General features: G+C 43.8%; 1 protein-coding gene across 1 annotated transcript in view; it reads left to right on the forward strand.

The window, feature by feature from the left end:
* Nucleotides 1–16,830, forward strand: part of LOC117528778 (testisin-like) — a 79,963-nt gene that overhangs the window by 48,155 nt on the left and 14,978 nt on the right. Inside the window, exon 7 of the mRNA XM_034191403.1 lies at nt 10,928–11,028. Within this exon, the coding sequence (XP_034047294.1) occupies nt 10,928–11,028 (101 nt within the window). The remainder of the gene's footprint in view (nt 1–10,927; nt 11,029–16,830) is intronic.

A 16,830-nucleotide genomic window follows, 5' to 3' on the forward strand; every position in this document is an offset into this window, starting at 1 on the left:
AACGAGGTGGAGATGACGTCCGGGTTTTATGGAGTAGTATGATGAAGTGAAGATGGGTGACAACTGTCATGAGATAATGAGTGACAGCTGTCACCCCCGGCTGTGTCCGTGGCGGCAGCGCCCTCTCGTGCCTGAAACCTGCACTTTAGGCAGGGTGCCCTCTGGTGGTGGGCCAGTAGTACCTCCTCTTCTGGCGGCCGACACAACAGGCCCCCCCCCTCAACAGGCGCCTCCTGGCGCCCGACCGGGTTTATCCGGGTGTTGGCGGTAGAAATCGGCCAGGAAGGCCGGGTCCAGGATGAAGCTCCTCTTCACCCAGGAGCGTTCTTCAGGTCCATACCCCTCCCAGTCCACCAAATACTGGAACCCCCAGCCCATTCGACGGACGTCCAGGAGCCGGTGCACTGTCCAAGCCGGCTCCCCGTCAATGATCCGGGCAGGAGGCGGCGCCGGACCGGGAGCACAGAGGGGTGAGGTGTGGTGTGGTTTCAGTCTGGACACATGGAAAACAGGATGGATCCGCAGTGAAGGTGGGAGTTGGAGCTTCACTGCGGCAGGGCTGAGGATCTTGAGGATTTTGAATGGTCCAATGTACCTGTCCTTCAACTTAGGGGAGTCCACTTGGAGGGGGATGTCCTTCGTTGATAACCACACCTCCTACCCGGGCTGGTATGCAGGGGCCGGGGACCGCCGGCGGTCTGCATGGGCCTTAGCCCTCGTCTGGGCCTTCAACAAGGCAGAACGGGCGGTGCGCCACACCCGATGGCACCTCCGCAGGTGGGCCTGGACCGAGGGCACACCGACCTCTCCCTCTACCACGAGAAACAATGGGGGCTGGTACCCCAAACGGGGAGAGGCCGGTGGCAGAAGTCACCTGGCTGTTATGTGCATACTCAATCCAGGCCAGATGGTTACTCCAGGTCGTCGGTGCGCGGATGTCACACAGCGGAGGGTCTGTTCCAACTCTTGGTTGGCCCGTTCTGCCTGTCCGTTCGTCTGTGGGTGGTACCCAGACGAGAGACTCACGGTGGCCCCCAGTTCCCTGCAGAAAGTCCTCCGGACTTGAGGGGAAAACTGGGGACCACGATCCGAGACAACATCAGTAGGTATCCCACGCAGACGGACAACGTGGTGGACCAGGAGGTCTGCTGTCTCCTGGGCCGTTGGGAGCTTCGGGAGGGCCGCGAAGTGGGCCGCCTTGGAAAATCGGTCCACTATCGTGAGGATGGTGGTGTTACCCTGGGACGGTGGAAGGCCCGTTACAAAATGAGGCACAGGAAGCGGCTGGGGAAGTCCTTGGGACCTTTGGTGGTCTGCCTTGCCCCTGGCACAGGTGGTGCAGGCCTGGATATACTCCCGGATGTCGGCCTCCATAGACGCCCACCAGAAGCGCTGCCGGACAACTGCCATGGTCCTTAGCACCCCTGGATGACAGGAGAGCTTGGAACCGTGACAGAAATCCAAGACTGCAGCTCTGGCCTCTGGTGGGACGTAAAGTCGGTTCTTCGGCCCAGTTCCGGGATCCGGGCTCTGTGCCAGGGCCTCCCGGACTGTCTTCTCCACGTCCCAGGTGAGGGTGGCCACGATAGTGGACTCCGGAATGATGGGCTCCGGTGAATCTTCGTCTTCGTGTACCTGGGACAAGGCATCCGATCTCTGGTTCTTGGTCCCGGGGCGATAGGTGATCCGGAAGTCAAAACGTCCGAAGAACAGTGACCAGCGGGCTTGCCTGGGGTTTAGCCGCTTGGCGGTCCTGATATACTCCAGGTTCCGATGGTCAGTGAAAACCGTGAACGGCACAGACGCTCCCTCCAACAGGTGTCTCCACTCCTCAAGAGCCTCTTTCACCGCAAGGAGTTCTCGGTTGCCGACGTCATAGTTCCGTTCAGCCGGGGTCAACCTGCGAGAAAACTAGGCACACGGGTGAAGAACCTTATCGGTCTCTCCGCTCTGGGATAGCACGGCTCCTATCCCTGAGTCAGAGGCGTCCACTTCAACCACAAACTGGCGGCTAGGGTCGGGCTGCACCAGAACTGGTGCAGTCGAGAACCGTCGTTTCAACTCCTTGAACGCGGCTTCACATCGATCCGACCAGGTGAAGGGGACTTTTGGAGAGGTCAGGGCTGTCAGGGGGCTAACTACCTGACTGTAGCCCTTAATGAACCTCCTGTAGAAATTTGCAAAGCCGAGGAACTGCTGCAGCTTCCTACGGCTTGTTGGTTTGGGCCAATCTCTCACCGCCGCAACCTTGGCCGGATCAGGGGCGACAGAGTTGGAGGAGATGATAAAGCCCAGGAAGGACAAAGAAGTGCGGTGGAACTCGCACTTCTCGCCCTTCACAAACAGCCGGTTCTCCAACAACCGCTGCAGGACCTGATGTACATGCTGGACATGAGTCTCAGGGTCCGGAGAAAAGATGAGTATATCGTCCAGATATACGAAGACGAATCGGTGCAGGAAGTCCCGCAAGACGTCATTAACCAAAGCTTGTAATGCCGCAGGGGTGTTAGTGAGGCCGAACGGCATGACCAGGTACTCAAAATGACCTAATGGGGTGTTAAATGCCGTCTTCCACTTGTCTCCCTTCCGGACCCGAACCAGGTGATACGCATTCCTAAGATCCAGCTTTGTAAAAATTTTGGCTCCATGCAAGGGGGTGAACACCGGCACCGCCGTCAGATTGGGAGGGACTTTGACCTCCTCTTTAGCCTGTAAACCGGGAGGAACCGAGGAACCTAAACACCTCCGATGGCAGGTTTCGCTCCACTGAACCACCACCCCAGACGGCCAATCAATCTGGGGATTGTGTTTCAACATCCACGGGAACCCCAAAGTCACTCTGGAGGAAGAAGGAGTCACAAAACTCGATCTCCTCCCAATGATTTCAAGACACCCCCAGAGTTACAGGTTGTGTCTTGTGCAGGAAGTACCGCAAGACTTTGATTAAGACAAAATTTGGATAATTTATGCTTTCAATTAATTTAAATCTTTAAATTTAATTAAAAAATGTTTTTTTCTTTTTGCTTCATCAGTTTCATTCAGAAAAATATGTCAATGAAAATACTAGCTCCAGGCAATTCTATATACTGTATATCCACATACTTACCAAACCAAGGGAGATAAACAATATATCAAATTAAAATCAAAAATACCCCTGTATATTTATTAAAAATGTATTCAAAAATAATCAAACATTCAAAACCAAATAAAATGCAATAAAGACCGCCACCGAAAGATGGCAGTACCTCCCAAAATGCTTGGAGATTCGAGAGGGAGGGATTCCCCCCGCTTCAGCTTCCTGTTTACCATAAGCTTTTGTTTGTGAAACAGGCTTTGTGGTTCTCTACATAATAATAATATCAGCTCTTGCTTGCCTCTACTGGTGGTTGGCTCTCACTGCGGTATTGTATCACTTCCTGTTCCGGAGCACAGCGGTGTTTTGCTGTATCTGTTAGCTGTTTAATCTGCGCAGTTAGATTGATCTAGTTACCTAGATAACGATTTGTTTCACAGTGTAATCTTCATGTGCCTTAACTAAAGCACTCCCTCTGCTGAATCACCTCTAAATTATTTACACATTATTCACTTTGTGTGTTTTTAGGAATCCGCTAGCTTAGTGCAGCTACTAGCTCTTAGCCGGTTTAGCATGGCGGCTTCTCCTGTCTCTCCCGCACTTTTCTGCTCTGGGTGTGAAATGTTTACTTATTCCTCGGCCTCCTTTAGCAGTAATGGTACTTGTAATAAGTGTAGCTTATTCGTAGCTTTGGAGGCCAGGCTGGGCGAATTGGAGACTCGGCTCCGCACCGTGGAAAATTCTACAGCTAGCCAGGCCCCTGTAGTCGGTGCGGACCAAGGTAGCTTAGCCGCCATTAGTTTCCCTCTGGCAGATCCCGAGCAGCCGGGAAAGCAGGCCGACTGGGTGACTGTGAGGAGGAAGCGTAGTTCTAAACAGAAGCCCCGTGTACACCGCCAACCCGTTCACATTTCTAACCGTTTTTCCCCACTCGACGACACACCCGCCGAGGATCAAACTCTGGTTATTGGCGACTCTGTTTTGAGAAATGTGAAGTTAGCGACACCAGCAACCATAGTCAATTGTCTTCCGTGGGCCAGAGCAGGCGACACTGAAGGAAATTTGAAACTGCTGACTAAGGCTAAGCGTAAATTTGGTAAGATTGTAATTCACGTCAGCAGTAATGACACCCGGTTACGCCAATCGGAGGTCACTAAAATTAACATTGAATCGTGTGTAACTTTGCAAAAACAATGTCGGACTCTGTAGTTTTCTCTGGGCCCCTCCCCAATCGGACCGGGAGTGACATGTTTAGCCGCATGTTCTCCTTGAATTGCTGGCTGGCTGAGTGGTGTCCAAAAAATGGGGCTTCATAGATAATTGGCAAAGCTTCTGGGGAAAACCTGGTCTTGTTAGGAGAGACGGCATCCATCCCACTTTGGATGGAGCAGCTCTCATTTCTAGAAATCTGGCCAATTTTCTTAAATCCTCCAAACCGTGACTATCCAGGGTTGGGACCAGGAAGCAGAGTTGTAGTCTTACACACCTCTCTGCAGCTTCTCTCCCCCTGCCATCCCCTCATTACACCATCCCCGTAGAGACGGTGCCTGCTGCCAGACTACCAATAACCAGCAAAAATCTATTTAAGCATAAAAATTCAAAAAGAAAAAATAATATAGCACCTTCAACTGCACCACAGACTAAAACAGTTAAATGTGGTCTATTAAACATTAGGTCTCTCTCTTCTAAGTCCCTGTTAGTAAATGATATAATAATTGATCAACATATTGATTTATTCTGCCTTACAGAAACTTGGTTACAGCAGGATGAATATGTTAGTTTAAATGAGTCAACACCCCCGAGTCACACTAACTGCCAGAATGCTCATAGCACGGGCCGAGGCAGAGGATTAGCAGCAATCTTCCATTCCAGCTTATTAATTAATCAAAAACCAAGACAAAGCTTTAATTCATTTGAAAGCTTGACTCTTAGTCTTGTCCATCCAAATTGGAAGTCCCAAAAACCAGTTTTATTTGTTATTATCTATCGCCCTCCTGGTCGTTACTGTGAGTTTCTCTGTGAATTTTCAGACCTTTTGTCTGACTTAGTGCTTAGATAAGATAATTATAGTGGGCGATTTTAACATCCACGCAGATGCTGAGAATGACAGCCTCAACACTGCATTTAATCTATTATTAGACTCAATTGGCTTTGCTCAAAATGTAAATGAGTCCACCCACCACTTTAATCATATCTTAGATCTTGTTCTGACTTATGGTATGGAAATTGAAGACTTAACAGTATTCCCTGAAAACTCCCTTCTGTCTGATCATTTCTTAATAACATTTACATTTACTCTGATGGACTACCCAGCAGTGGGGAATAAGTTTCATTACACTAGAAGTCTTTCAGAAAGCGCTGTAACTAGGTTTAAGGATATGATTCCTTCTTTATGTTCTCTAATGCCATATACCAACACAGTGCAGAGTAGCTACCTAAACTCTGTAAGTGAGATAGAGTATCTCGTCAATAGTTTTACATCCTCATTGAAGACAACTTTGGATGCTGTAGCTCCTCTGAAAAAGAGAGCTTTAAATCAGAAGTGCCTGACTCCGTGGTATAACTCACAAACTCGCAGCTTAAAGCAGATAACCCGTAAGTTGGAGAGGAAATGGTGTCTCACTAATTTAGAAGATCTTCACTTAGCCTGGAAAAAGAGTCTGTTGCTCTATAAAAAAGCCCTCCGTAAAGCTAGGACATCTTACTACTCATCACTAATTGAAGAAAATAAGAACAACCCCAGGTTTCTTTTCAGCACTGTAGCCAGGCTGACAAAGAGTCGGAGCTCTATTGAGCCGAGTATTTCTTTAACTTTAACTAGTAATGACTTCATGACTTTCTTTGTTAATAAAATTTTAACTATTAGAGAAAAAATTACTCATAACCATCCCAAAGACGTATCGTTATCTTTGGCTGCTTTAAGTATTTGGTTAGACTCTTTCTCTCAGATTGTTCTGTCTGAGTTATTTTCATTAGTTACTTCATCCAAACCATCAACATGTCTATTAGACCCCATTCCTACCAGGCTGCTCAAGGAAGCCCTACCATTATTTAATGCTTCGATCTTAAATATGATCAATCTCTCTTTATTAGTTGGCTATGTACCACAGGCTTTTAAGGTGGCAGTAATTAAACCATTACTTAAAAAGCCATCACTTGACCCAGCTATCTTAGCTAATTATAGCCCAATCCCCAACCTTCCTTTTCTCTCAAAAATTCTTGAAAGGGTAGTTGTAAAACAGCTTACTGATCATCTGCAGAGGAATGGTCTATTTGAAGAGTTTCAGTCAGGTTTTAGAATTCATCATAGTACAGAAACAGCATTAGTGAAGGTTACAAATGATCTTCTTATGGCCTCAGACAGTGGACCCATCTCTGTGCTTGTTCTGTTAGACCTCAGTGCTGCTTTTGATACTGTTGACTATAAAATTTTATTACAGACATTAGAGCATGCTATAGGTATTAAAGGCACTGCGCTGCGGTGGTTTGAATCATATTTATCTAATAGATTACAATTTGTTCATGGAAATGGGGAATCTTCTTCACAGACTAAGGTTAATTATGGAGTTCCACAAGGTTCTGTGCTAGGACCAATTTTATTCACTTTATACATGCTTCCCTTAGGCAGTATTATTAGACGGCATTGCTTAAATTTTCATTGTTACGCAGATGATACCCAGCTTTATCTATCCATGAAGCCAGAGGACACACACCAATTAGCTAAACTGCAGGATTGTCTTACAGACATAAAGACATGGATGACCTCTAATTTCCTGCTTTTAAACTCAGATAAAACTGAAGTTATTGTACTTGGCCCCACAAATCTTAGAAACATGGTGTCTAACCAGATCCTTACTCTGGACGGCATTACCCTGACCTCTAGTAATACTGTGAGAAATCTTGGAGTCATTTTTGATCAGGATATGTCATTCAAAGCGCATATTAAACAAATATGTAGGACTGCTTTTTTGCATTTACGCAATATCTCTAAAATTAGAAAGGTCTTGTCTCAGAGTGATGCTGAAAACTAATTCATGCATTTATTTCCTCTAGGCTGGACTATTGTAATTCATTATTATCAGGTTGTCCTAAAAGTTCCCTGAAAAGCCTTCAGTTAATTCAAAATGCTGCAGCTAGAGTACTGACAGGGACTAGAAGGAGAGAGCATATCTCACCCATATTGGCCTCTCTTCATTGGCTTCCTGTTAATTCTAGAATAGAATTTAAAATTCTTCTTCTTACTTATAAGGTTTTGAATAATCAGGTCCCATCTTATCTTAGGGACCTCATAGTACCATATCACCCCAATAGAGCGCTTCGCTCTCAGACTGCAGGCTTACTTGTAGTTCCTAGGGTTTGTAAGAGTAGAATGGGAGGCAGAGCCTTCAGCTTTCAGGCTCCTCTCCTGTGGAACCAGCTCCCAATTCAGATCAGGGAGACAGACACCCTCTCTACTTTTAAGATTAGGCTTAAAACTTTCCTTTTTGCTAAAGCTTATAGTTAGGGCTGGATCAAGTGACCCTGAACCATCCCTTAGTTATGCTGCTATAGACTTAGACTGCTGGGGGGTTCCCATGATGCACTGTTTCTTTCTCTTTTTGCTCTGTATGCACCACTCTGCATCTAATCATTAGTGATCGATCTCTGCTCCCCTCCACAGCATGTCTTTTTCCTGGTTCCCCTCCCTCAGCCCCAACCAGTCCCAGCAGAAGTCTGCCCCTCCCTGAGCCTGGTTCTGCTGGAGGTTTCTTCCTGTTAAAAGGGAGTTTTTCCTTCCCACTGTCGCCAAGTGCTTGTTCACAGGGGGTCGTTTTGATTGTTGGGGTTTTTACGTAATTATTGTATGGCCTTGCCTTACAATATAAAGCGCCTTGGGGCAACTGTTTGTTGTGATTTGGCGCTATATAAATAAAATTGATTGATTGATTGATTGATAATAATAATAAAAAAAACTTGAAAGAACCATCTTTTAACCATTCTGGAATTTACGGAATATTGTCACCCAACAACAACAGCTTCCACAATACACCAAGCGGCGACAACATTGCGGCGTCTTGCGATGTTGATTGAACAGTAAGGAAGGCTAGGCCCGCATTCTCACAGTCGGCCTGACATCACATGTGGTGTAATTTCTAGGCGCCATCTTTGTTTGGGGGAAACGTGAGCACATCCACAAAGTTCGTTGTTTTTCTAATTCCAAGGTTGTTTTTTTGATGATGTATCAGTACGAAGAGAATCTGCCACATGAGGCACGGAATCAATACAGAAAGAAGCTGGAGTTGGCAGGAATCTGAAAATAGCCGTATAAGTTTATTGCAGATAACTGGTTAGACGATCCTAAACAATGGCCAGAGATTGATTACAAAGACACATAGTTCATCAAGAGTCCTTGTGAGTATTCTATAAGAATATATTAATAATTTTATCAGTTAATCCCTGGTCACACAGTACTAACGATGGACATCGAAGCCAAAACAAAACAAGAAATCTGGACTTACAGTGACTTTCAAAGACATCGTTTAACCGTCATCCAGCTTCGTTTCTGTAGCTGGCGCTTTATCAGAATTTTCAAACTGTTGAAAAATGTAAATGGATCTTGACAACAACCTCAATTCATAAATATTAACACAAAAAGTACTTACGAGATGAAATGGGCAGAACACAGATAGCAGGACCAGACTTGGGACTTCATCGTTTCTTTTTGTTGATAATCCCATCGGTGTTTACAGCGGCCCTGTTGATTGCAGCAAGCCATTTCTCATGCCTGCATTTCTCAGATGGTATAATATAGAACTGACATTCGGGATAACTCTTGATTGGCTGTACAACCCGGAATTCAACAACTTCTGGCCATTTTCGTACTGCTTTCAATGTTACCGAAGTTGCGCAATTCCCCCAAACTAAACTGGTGGCTCGCTTCCAGCTAGGAAGTTCCCGGATGCAGCACCAACGGAAATACACACACAGCAACACTTGCGTGTCTTCAAAGTACACTAAGACCTCGGCCTCGTGGCAACACCACGGAACTATCAAAACCAGCGTAAATATCAAAAATGAAGGAAAGAGAAAGAGAAAAGAAAAAAAATCCACGGTGACTTTCAACAACTCTCCAAGATAACCACAGAAATTTCAGATGGAAACCATCACTTTAATACAACAAACATACATTTTACAGTAGTCAATATTACAGAAATTTGATTATAACAGGTTTCCTGCTCACCCGATCATCAAGGCGCCTTTTTTGTTGGTCGTAAAATCACATGGACCGTCGGCATTCGCCGGGAACAGATTTACACCTCAGGTCACGGCACCATTGTAATTTCTTCCAGCTCTTTATGCAGTTTACTGCCCCTTACAAAGAACCACATTGATATATTCCTCATTTTGAATTTATTGAAGGTCACATTGAAAATCAGCCCTGGGTCTTTACAGACAGACACCATCTTGTAAAAGACCACAAAGACGGCTCTCACAACACTTTTATACAATCAATCAATCAATCAATTTTTTTATATAGCGCCAAATCACAACAAACAGTTGCCCCAAGGCGCTTTATATTGTAAGGCAAGGCCATACAATAATTATGTAAAACCCCAACGGTCAAAACGACCCCCTGTGAGCAAGCACTTGGCTACAGTGGGAAGGAAAAACTCCCTTTTAACAGGAAGAAACCTCCAGCAGAACCAGGCTCAGGGAGGGGCAGTCTTCTGCTGGGACTGGTTGGGGCTGAGGGACAGAACCAGGAAAAAGACATGCTGTGGAGGGGAGCAGAGATCAATCACTAATGATTAAATGCAGAGTGGTGCATACAGAGCAAAAAGAGAAAGAAACAGTGCATCATGGGAACCCCCCAGCAGTCTACATCTATAGCAGCATAACTAAGGGATGGTTCAGGGTCACCTGATCCAGCCCTAACTATAAGCTTTAGCAAAAAGGAAAGTTTTAAGCCTAATCTTAAAAGTAGAGAGGGTGTCTGTCTCCCTGATCTGAATTGGGAGCTGGTTCCACAGGAGAGGAGCCTGAAAGCTGAAGGCTCTGCCTCCCATTCTACTCTTACAAACCCTAGGAACTACAAGTAAGCCTGCAGTCTGAGAGCGAAGCGCTCTATTGGGGTGATATGGTACTACGAGGTCCCTAAGATAAGATGGGACCTGATTATTCAAAACCTTATAAGTAAGAAGAAGAATTTTAAATTCTATTCTAGAATTAACAGGAAGCCAATGAAGAGAGGCCAATATGGGTGAGATATGCTCTCTCCTTCTAGTCCCCGTTAGTACTCTAGCTGCAGCATTTTGAATTAACTGAAGGCTTTTTAGGGAACTTTTAGGACAACCTGATAATAATGAATTACAATAGTCCAGCCTAGAGGAAATAAATGCATGAATTAGTTTTTCAGCATCACTCTGAGACAAGACCTTTCTGATTTTAGAGATATTGCGTAAATGCAAAAAAGCAGTCCTACAATGTGGGCATTACAGTGGGTGTGGTTTAGTCTATGTCCTCCTGAGATCCAGCCCATCCTTTTTCTCCTCTGTAGTGGACAAAAACAGGGAAATTGAAAGACAAAGTTTTTTTTCCCCTCGTTCTCAGGAGGATATGTTACTGGCTCTCACAGATAGAGGGAGCCCTCCCTGTATCTGAAACTTATACATGCGTGATGGAAGTGAAACTTAACTCTTATGTTTAAACTTGAAACCAGATCTCAGAGACTTCCAATTAAATAACAAAGGCAAATACTTGATCACTGACATAAAATAAGGAATTATCACAGATATTATCTAACGATAATACGCTAAAGTTTTCATTTGGATATTTCATTTGGGGCCATTGTTGTGATTTTTTTTCTAACTTCAGAGGAACAAGTTCTGCAGGAGTTCCAGACCTCGGTGGTGGACTGTGAGAATGCATCAGTGGCAAGTGACAGCATCTGTACAGGACCTGTTACTCTGCACGAGGTGATTAAAAACTGGAGCCGATAATTTGTGCTGTTCTCCCGTCTTAGGGGCAGTGCAGTCTCGTTTGAACCCCTGTGTGATATCGCGGGATTTGACCACTTTCGGGGACAGGTCTGCCAGTGCGTGACACAAACACAGCGTTACTTCACATGGAAAGATGATGTACTGTTTGCTTTCGGCTGCAATTACTGAAGCAGTTGCGAAAAGTGCAGTTTGTTTTCTTTTCCCAATGGAGAAGGGAAGACGAGGCAAATGGGAGAGATTCCCCAGAAGTATATTTTTTGTGGTATATGCTCTTTCATTTAACCCATTTATCACTCACCCTCAAATGAGACTACGGTGCCCAATTTCATTTCACATGCCAGGCTGTTTCAGCCTGTTTCCTATTGTCACTGACATACAACATGTACTTCTTAATTTGTCATGAAGCACAGCATCACACATGCAACTCAGTGATGCTGGAATTGTGCTGTAACTGGTTAAAACAAGGTCATGTGACTGAGAGGCACCCCTCATCTCAGCTGTCCTACAGAAACTCAGAGGAATTTCACGGTTTGGAAAAACAGATTTGTCCTTTATGTGGAACAAACTAGCCAAATAAAAATTCAACACGTATTCAATCAATCAATCAATCAACTTTTTTCTTATATAGCGCCAAATCACAACAAACAGTTGCCCCAAGGCGCTCCATATTGTAAGGCAAGGCCATACAATAATTATGAAAAACCCCAACGGTCAAAACGACCCCCTATGAGCAAGCACTTGGCCACAGTGGGAAGGAAAAACTCCCTTTTAACAGGAAGAAACCTCCAGCAGAACCAGGCTCAGGGAGGGGCAGTCTTCTGCTGAGACTGGTTGGGGCTGAGGGAAAAAACCAGGAAAAAGACATGCCGTGAAGGGGGGCAGAGATCGATCACTAATGATTAAATGCAGAGTGGTGCATACGAAATCAATTGAAATCAAGAATGCAACAAGAGCACAGTAACTGGGTTATACTAAAAGGCACTAGGTTCTATTTTCAGCTAAGTAGACTACCCTAGGCATTTTCTATTAAAATTAGACAACAGCCTGATTCTTATGTATTTTGACCTGCTGAGTTCATAAATTGCTGTTGGCATGCTGTATCTACTCTTTCACCTTCTAATGTGTATAAAATAAAATGGCCGCCCATTTCGTCAAATTTACCACATTTACTTGGATTTGCCTTAGAAACAGAAATAAAAGTTCTATTCTCGTGTATTTGACCTGCAGAATTCAAATATTATTGTTAGCATGCTGTATCTCTACTCCATTGCCTAATTTGCATAAAACAAATGGTTGTCCCTTTTTTCACGTTTTCCCAAAGTTTGCTTGTTTTTGCTCAAGAAAGACAGTAAAAAATGCTTATCTTTTTGTTATTTGAACTGCTGCGCAGGGGCGTCGGACTGGGGGGTATATGTACCCAGGGCCCAGAGCATGGGGGGGGGCCCACAAAAAACTGGCATTAAATACATTTTTGTGTTGCATGTCATTAATGTCCATACAATTCATGTTGTAAAAGAATATAATTAGAATGAATGTATAAATGTTGCGAAACATAATTCTGCTCTAACAATAATACTGAAAGATCTCTGAGGGCCCTTCCACCCCTGCACAGTTGTACAATGGTTTATTCCAGGTGCACAGGTGGCACTCTGCCCCACATACACACATCCTAAACAGGATCTCACAGAAAGATGAGGTGTTTAGTAGAGCTGAAACAACTACTCGATTATTAAAATAGTTGTCAACTAATTTAGTCATCGATTAGTTGTTAAATAACTTTGTTTTGCCACAAATGTTTCGTTTCTTCCATATAAATCAACCATTTCTACAGCGTGGCTTTGTTTTGAACCTTGAACAAATCAAAGCAATGATTCGCAGATCAAAGCAGTGTTTCGAGCTGCTGCTTTGTTGATTCATTCATTTTTTATTCCACTTTATCTTAATTTTTCCCCACTAAAACCCAAAGATCATATGTCTGTGAGTAATAATTACCTTTTTATGTTAATCTGACCTGTTATGGTCTTCTGAAACAATTGATAGATGTATTTTATAACTTAAAAATGGAACTGATGCTAACACGTTAGCATCTTTTACTCTTGCTTGTCTCTACTGGTGGTTGGCTCTCACTGCGGTATTGTATCACTTCCTGTTCCGGAGCACAGCGGTGTTTTTCTGTATCAGCTGTTTAATTTGCGCAGTTAGATTGATCTAGTTATCTAGATTACGATTTGTTTCCCAGTGTAATCTTCACATGCCTTAACTAAAGCACTCCTTCTGCTGAATCACCTCTAAATTATTTACACATTATTCACTTTGCGTGTTTTTAGGAATCCGTTAGCTTAGCGTAGCTACTAGCTCTTAGCCGATTTAGCATGGCGGCTTCTCCTGTCTCTCCCGCACTTTTCTGCTCTGGGTGTGAAATGTTTAGTTATTCCTCGGCCTCCTTTAGCAGTAATGGTACTTGTAATAAGTGTAGCTTATTCGTAGCTTTGGAGGCCAGGCTGGGCGAATTGGAGACTCGGCTCCGCACCGTGGAAAATTCTACAGCTAGCCAGGCCCCTGTAGTCGGTGCGGACCAAGGTAGCTTAGCCGCCGTTAGTTACCCCCTGGCAGATCCCGAGCAGCCGGGAAAGCAGGCCGACTGGGTGACTGTGAGGAGGAAGCGTAGCCCTAAACAGAAGCCCCGTGTACACCGCCAACCCGTTCACATCTCTAACCGTTTTTCCCCACTCGACGACACACCCACCGAGGATCAAACTCTGGTTATTGGCGACTCTGTTTTGAGAAATGTGAAGTTAGCGACACCAGCAACCATAGTCAATTGTCTTCCGGGGGCCAGAGCAGGCGACATTGAAGGAAATTTGAAACTGCTGGCTAAGGCTAAGCGTAAATTTGGTAAGATTGTAATTCACGTCGGCAGTAATGACACCCAGTTACGCCAATCGGAGGTCACTAAAATTAACATTAAATCGGTGTGTAACTTTGCAAAAACAATGTCGGACTCTGTAGTTTTCTCTGGGCCCCTCCCCAATCGGACCGGGAGTGACATGTTTAGCCGCATGTTCTCCTTGAATTGCTGGCTGTCTGAGTGGTGTCCAAAAAATGAGGTGGGCTTCATAGATAATTGGCAAAGCTTCTGGGGAAAACCTGGTCTTGTTAGGAGAGACGGCATCCATCCCACTTTGGATGGAGCAGCTCTCATTTCTAGAAATCTGGCCAATTTTCTTAAATCCTCCAAACCGTGACTATCCAGGGTTGGGACCAGGAAGCAGAGTTGTAGTCTTACACACCTCTCTGCAGCTTCTCTCCCCCTGCCATCCCCTCATTACCCCATCCCCGTAGAGACGGTGCCTGCTCCCAGACTACCAATAACCAGCAAAAATCTATTTAAGCATAAAAATTCAAAAAGAAAAAATAATATAGCACCTTCAACTGCACCACAGACTAAAACAGTTAGATGTGGTCTATTAAACATTAGGTCTCTCTCTTCTAAGTCCCTGTTGGTAAATGATATAATAATTGATCAACATATTGATGTATTCTGCCTAACAGAAACCTGGTTACAGCAGGATGAATATGTTAGTTTAAATGAGTCAACACCCCCGAGTCACACTAACTGTCAGAATGCTCGTAGCACGGGCCGGGGCGGAGGATTAGCAGCAATCTTCCATTCCAGCTTATTAATTAATCAAAAACCCAGACAGAGCTTTAATTCATTTGAAAGCTTGTCTCTTAGTCTTGTCCATCCAAATTGGAAGTCCCAAAAACCAGTTTTATTTGTTATTATCTATCGTCCACCTGGTCGTTACTGTGGGTTTCTCTGTGAATTTTCAGACCTTTTGTCTGACTTAGTGCTTAGCTCAGTTAAGATAATTATAGTGGGCGATTTTAACATCCACACAGATGCTGAGAATGACAGCCTCAACACTGCATTTAATCTATTATTAGACTCTATTGGCTTTGCTCAAAAAGTAAATGAGTCCACCCACCACTTTAATCATATCTTAGATCTTGTTCTGACTTATGGTATGGAAATAGAAGACTTAACAGTATTCCCTGAAAACTCCCTTCTGTCTGATCATTTCTTAATAACATTTACATTTACTCTGATGGACTACCCAGCAGTGGGGAATAAGTTTCATTACACTAGAAGTCTTTCAGAAAGCGCTGTAACTAGGTTTAAGGATATGATTCCTTCTTTATGTTCTCTAATGCCATATACCAACACAGTGCAGAGTAGCTACCTAAACTCTGTAAGGGAGATAGAGTATCTCGTCAATAGTTTTACATCCTCATTGAAGACAACTTTGGATGCTGTAGCTCCTCTGAAAAAGAGAGCTTTAAATCAGAAGTGTCTGACTCCGTGGTATAACTCACAAACTCGTAGCTTAAAGCAGATAACCCGTAAGTTGGAGAGGAAATGGCGTCTCACTAATTTAGAAGATCTTCACTTAGCCTGGAAAAAGAGTCTGTTGCTCTATAAAAAAAAGCCCTCCGTAAAGCTAGGACATCTTACTACTCATCACTAATTGAAGAAAATAAGAACAACCCCAGGTTTCTTTTCAGCACTGTAGCCAGGCTGACAAAAAGTCAGAGCTCTGTTGAGCCGAGTATTCCTTTAACTTTAACTAGTAATGACTTCATGACTTTCTTTGCTAATAAAATTTTAACTATTAGAGAAAAAAATTACTCATAACCATCCCAAAGACATTGTTATCTTTGGCTGCTTTCAGTAATGCTGGTATTTGGTTAGACTCTTTCTCTCAGATTGTTCTGTCTGAGTTATTTTCATTAGTCACTTCCTCCAAACCATCAACATGTCTATTAGACCCCATTCCTACCAGACTGCTCAAGGAAGCCCTACCATTAATTAATGCTTCGATCTTAAATATGATCAATCTATCTTTATTAGTTGGCTATGTACCACAGGCTTTTAAGGTGGCAGTAATTAAACCATTACTTAAAAAGCCATCACTTGACCCAGCTATCTTAGCTAATTATAGGCCAATCTCCAACCTTCCTTTTCTCTCAAAAATTCTTGAAAGGGTAGTTGTAAAACAGCTAACTGATCATCTACAGAGGAATGGTCTATTTGAAGAGTTTCAGTCAGGTTTCAGAATTCATCATAGTACAGAAACAGCATTAGTGAAGGCTACAAATGATCTTCTTATGGCCTCAGGCAGTGGACTCATCTCTGTGCTTGTCCTGTTAGACCTCAGTGCTGCTTTTCATACTGTTGACCATAAAATTTTATTACAGAGATTAGCGCATGCCATAGGTATTAAAGGCACTGCGCTGCGGTGGTTTGAATCATATTTATCTAATAGATTACAATTTGTTCATGTAACTGAGGAGTCTTCTTCACAGACTAAGGTTAATTATGGAGTTCCACAAGGTTCTGTGCTAGGACCAATTTTATTCACTTTATACATGCTTCCCTTAGGCAGTATTATTAGAAAGCATTGCTTAAATTTTCATTGTTACGCAGATGATACCCAGCTTTATCTATCCATGAAGCCAGAGGACACACACCAATTAGTTAAACTGCAGGAATGGCTTACAGACATAAAGACATGGATGACCTCTAATTTCCTGCTTTTAAATTCAGATAAAACTGAAGTTATTGTACTTGGCCCCACAAATCTTAGAAACATGGTGTCTAACCAGATCCTTACTCTGGATGGCATTACCCTGACCTCTAGTAATACTGTGAGAAATCTTGGAGTCATTTTTGATCAGGATATGTCATTCAATGCGCATATTAAACAAATATGTAGG

Source organism: Thalassophryne amazonica, chromosome 16 (genome assembly GCF_902500255.1).
Source record: "Thalassophryne amazonica chromosome 16, fThaAma1.1, whole genome shotgun sequence".
NCBI lineage: Eukaryota > Metazoa > Chordata > Actinopteri > Batrachoidiformes > Batrachoididae > Thalassophryne > Thalassophryne amazonica.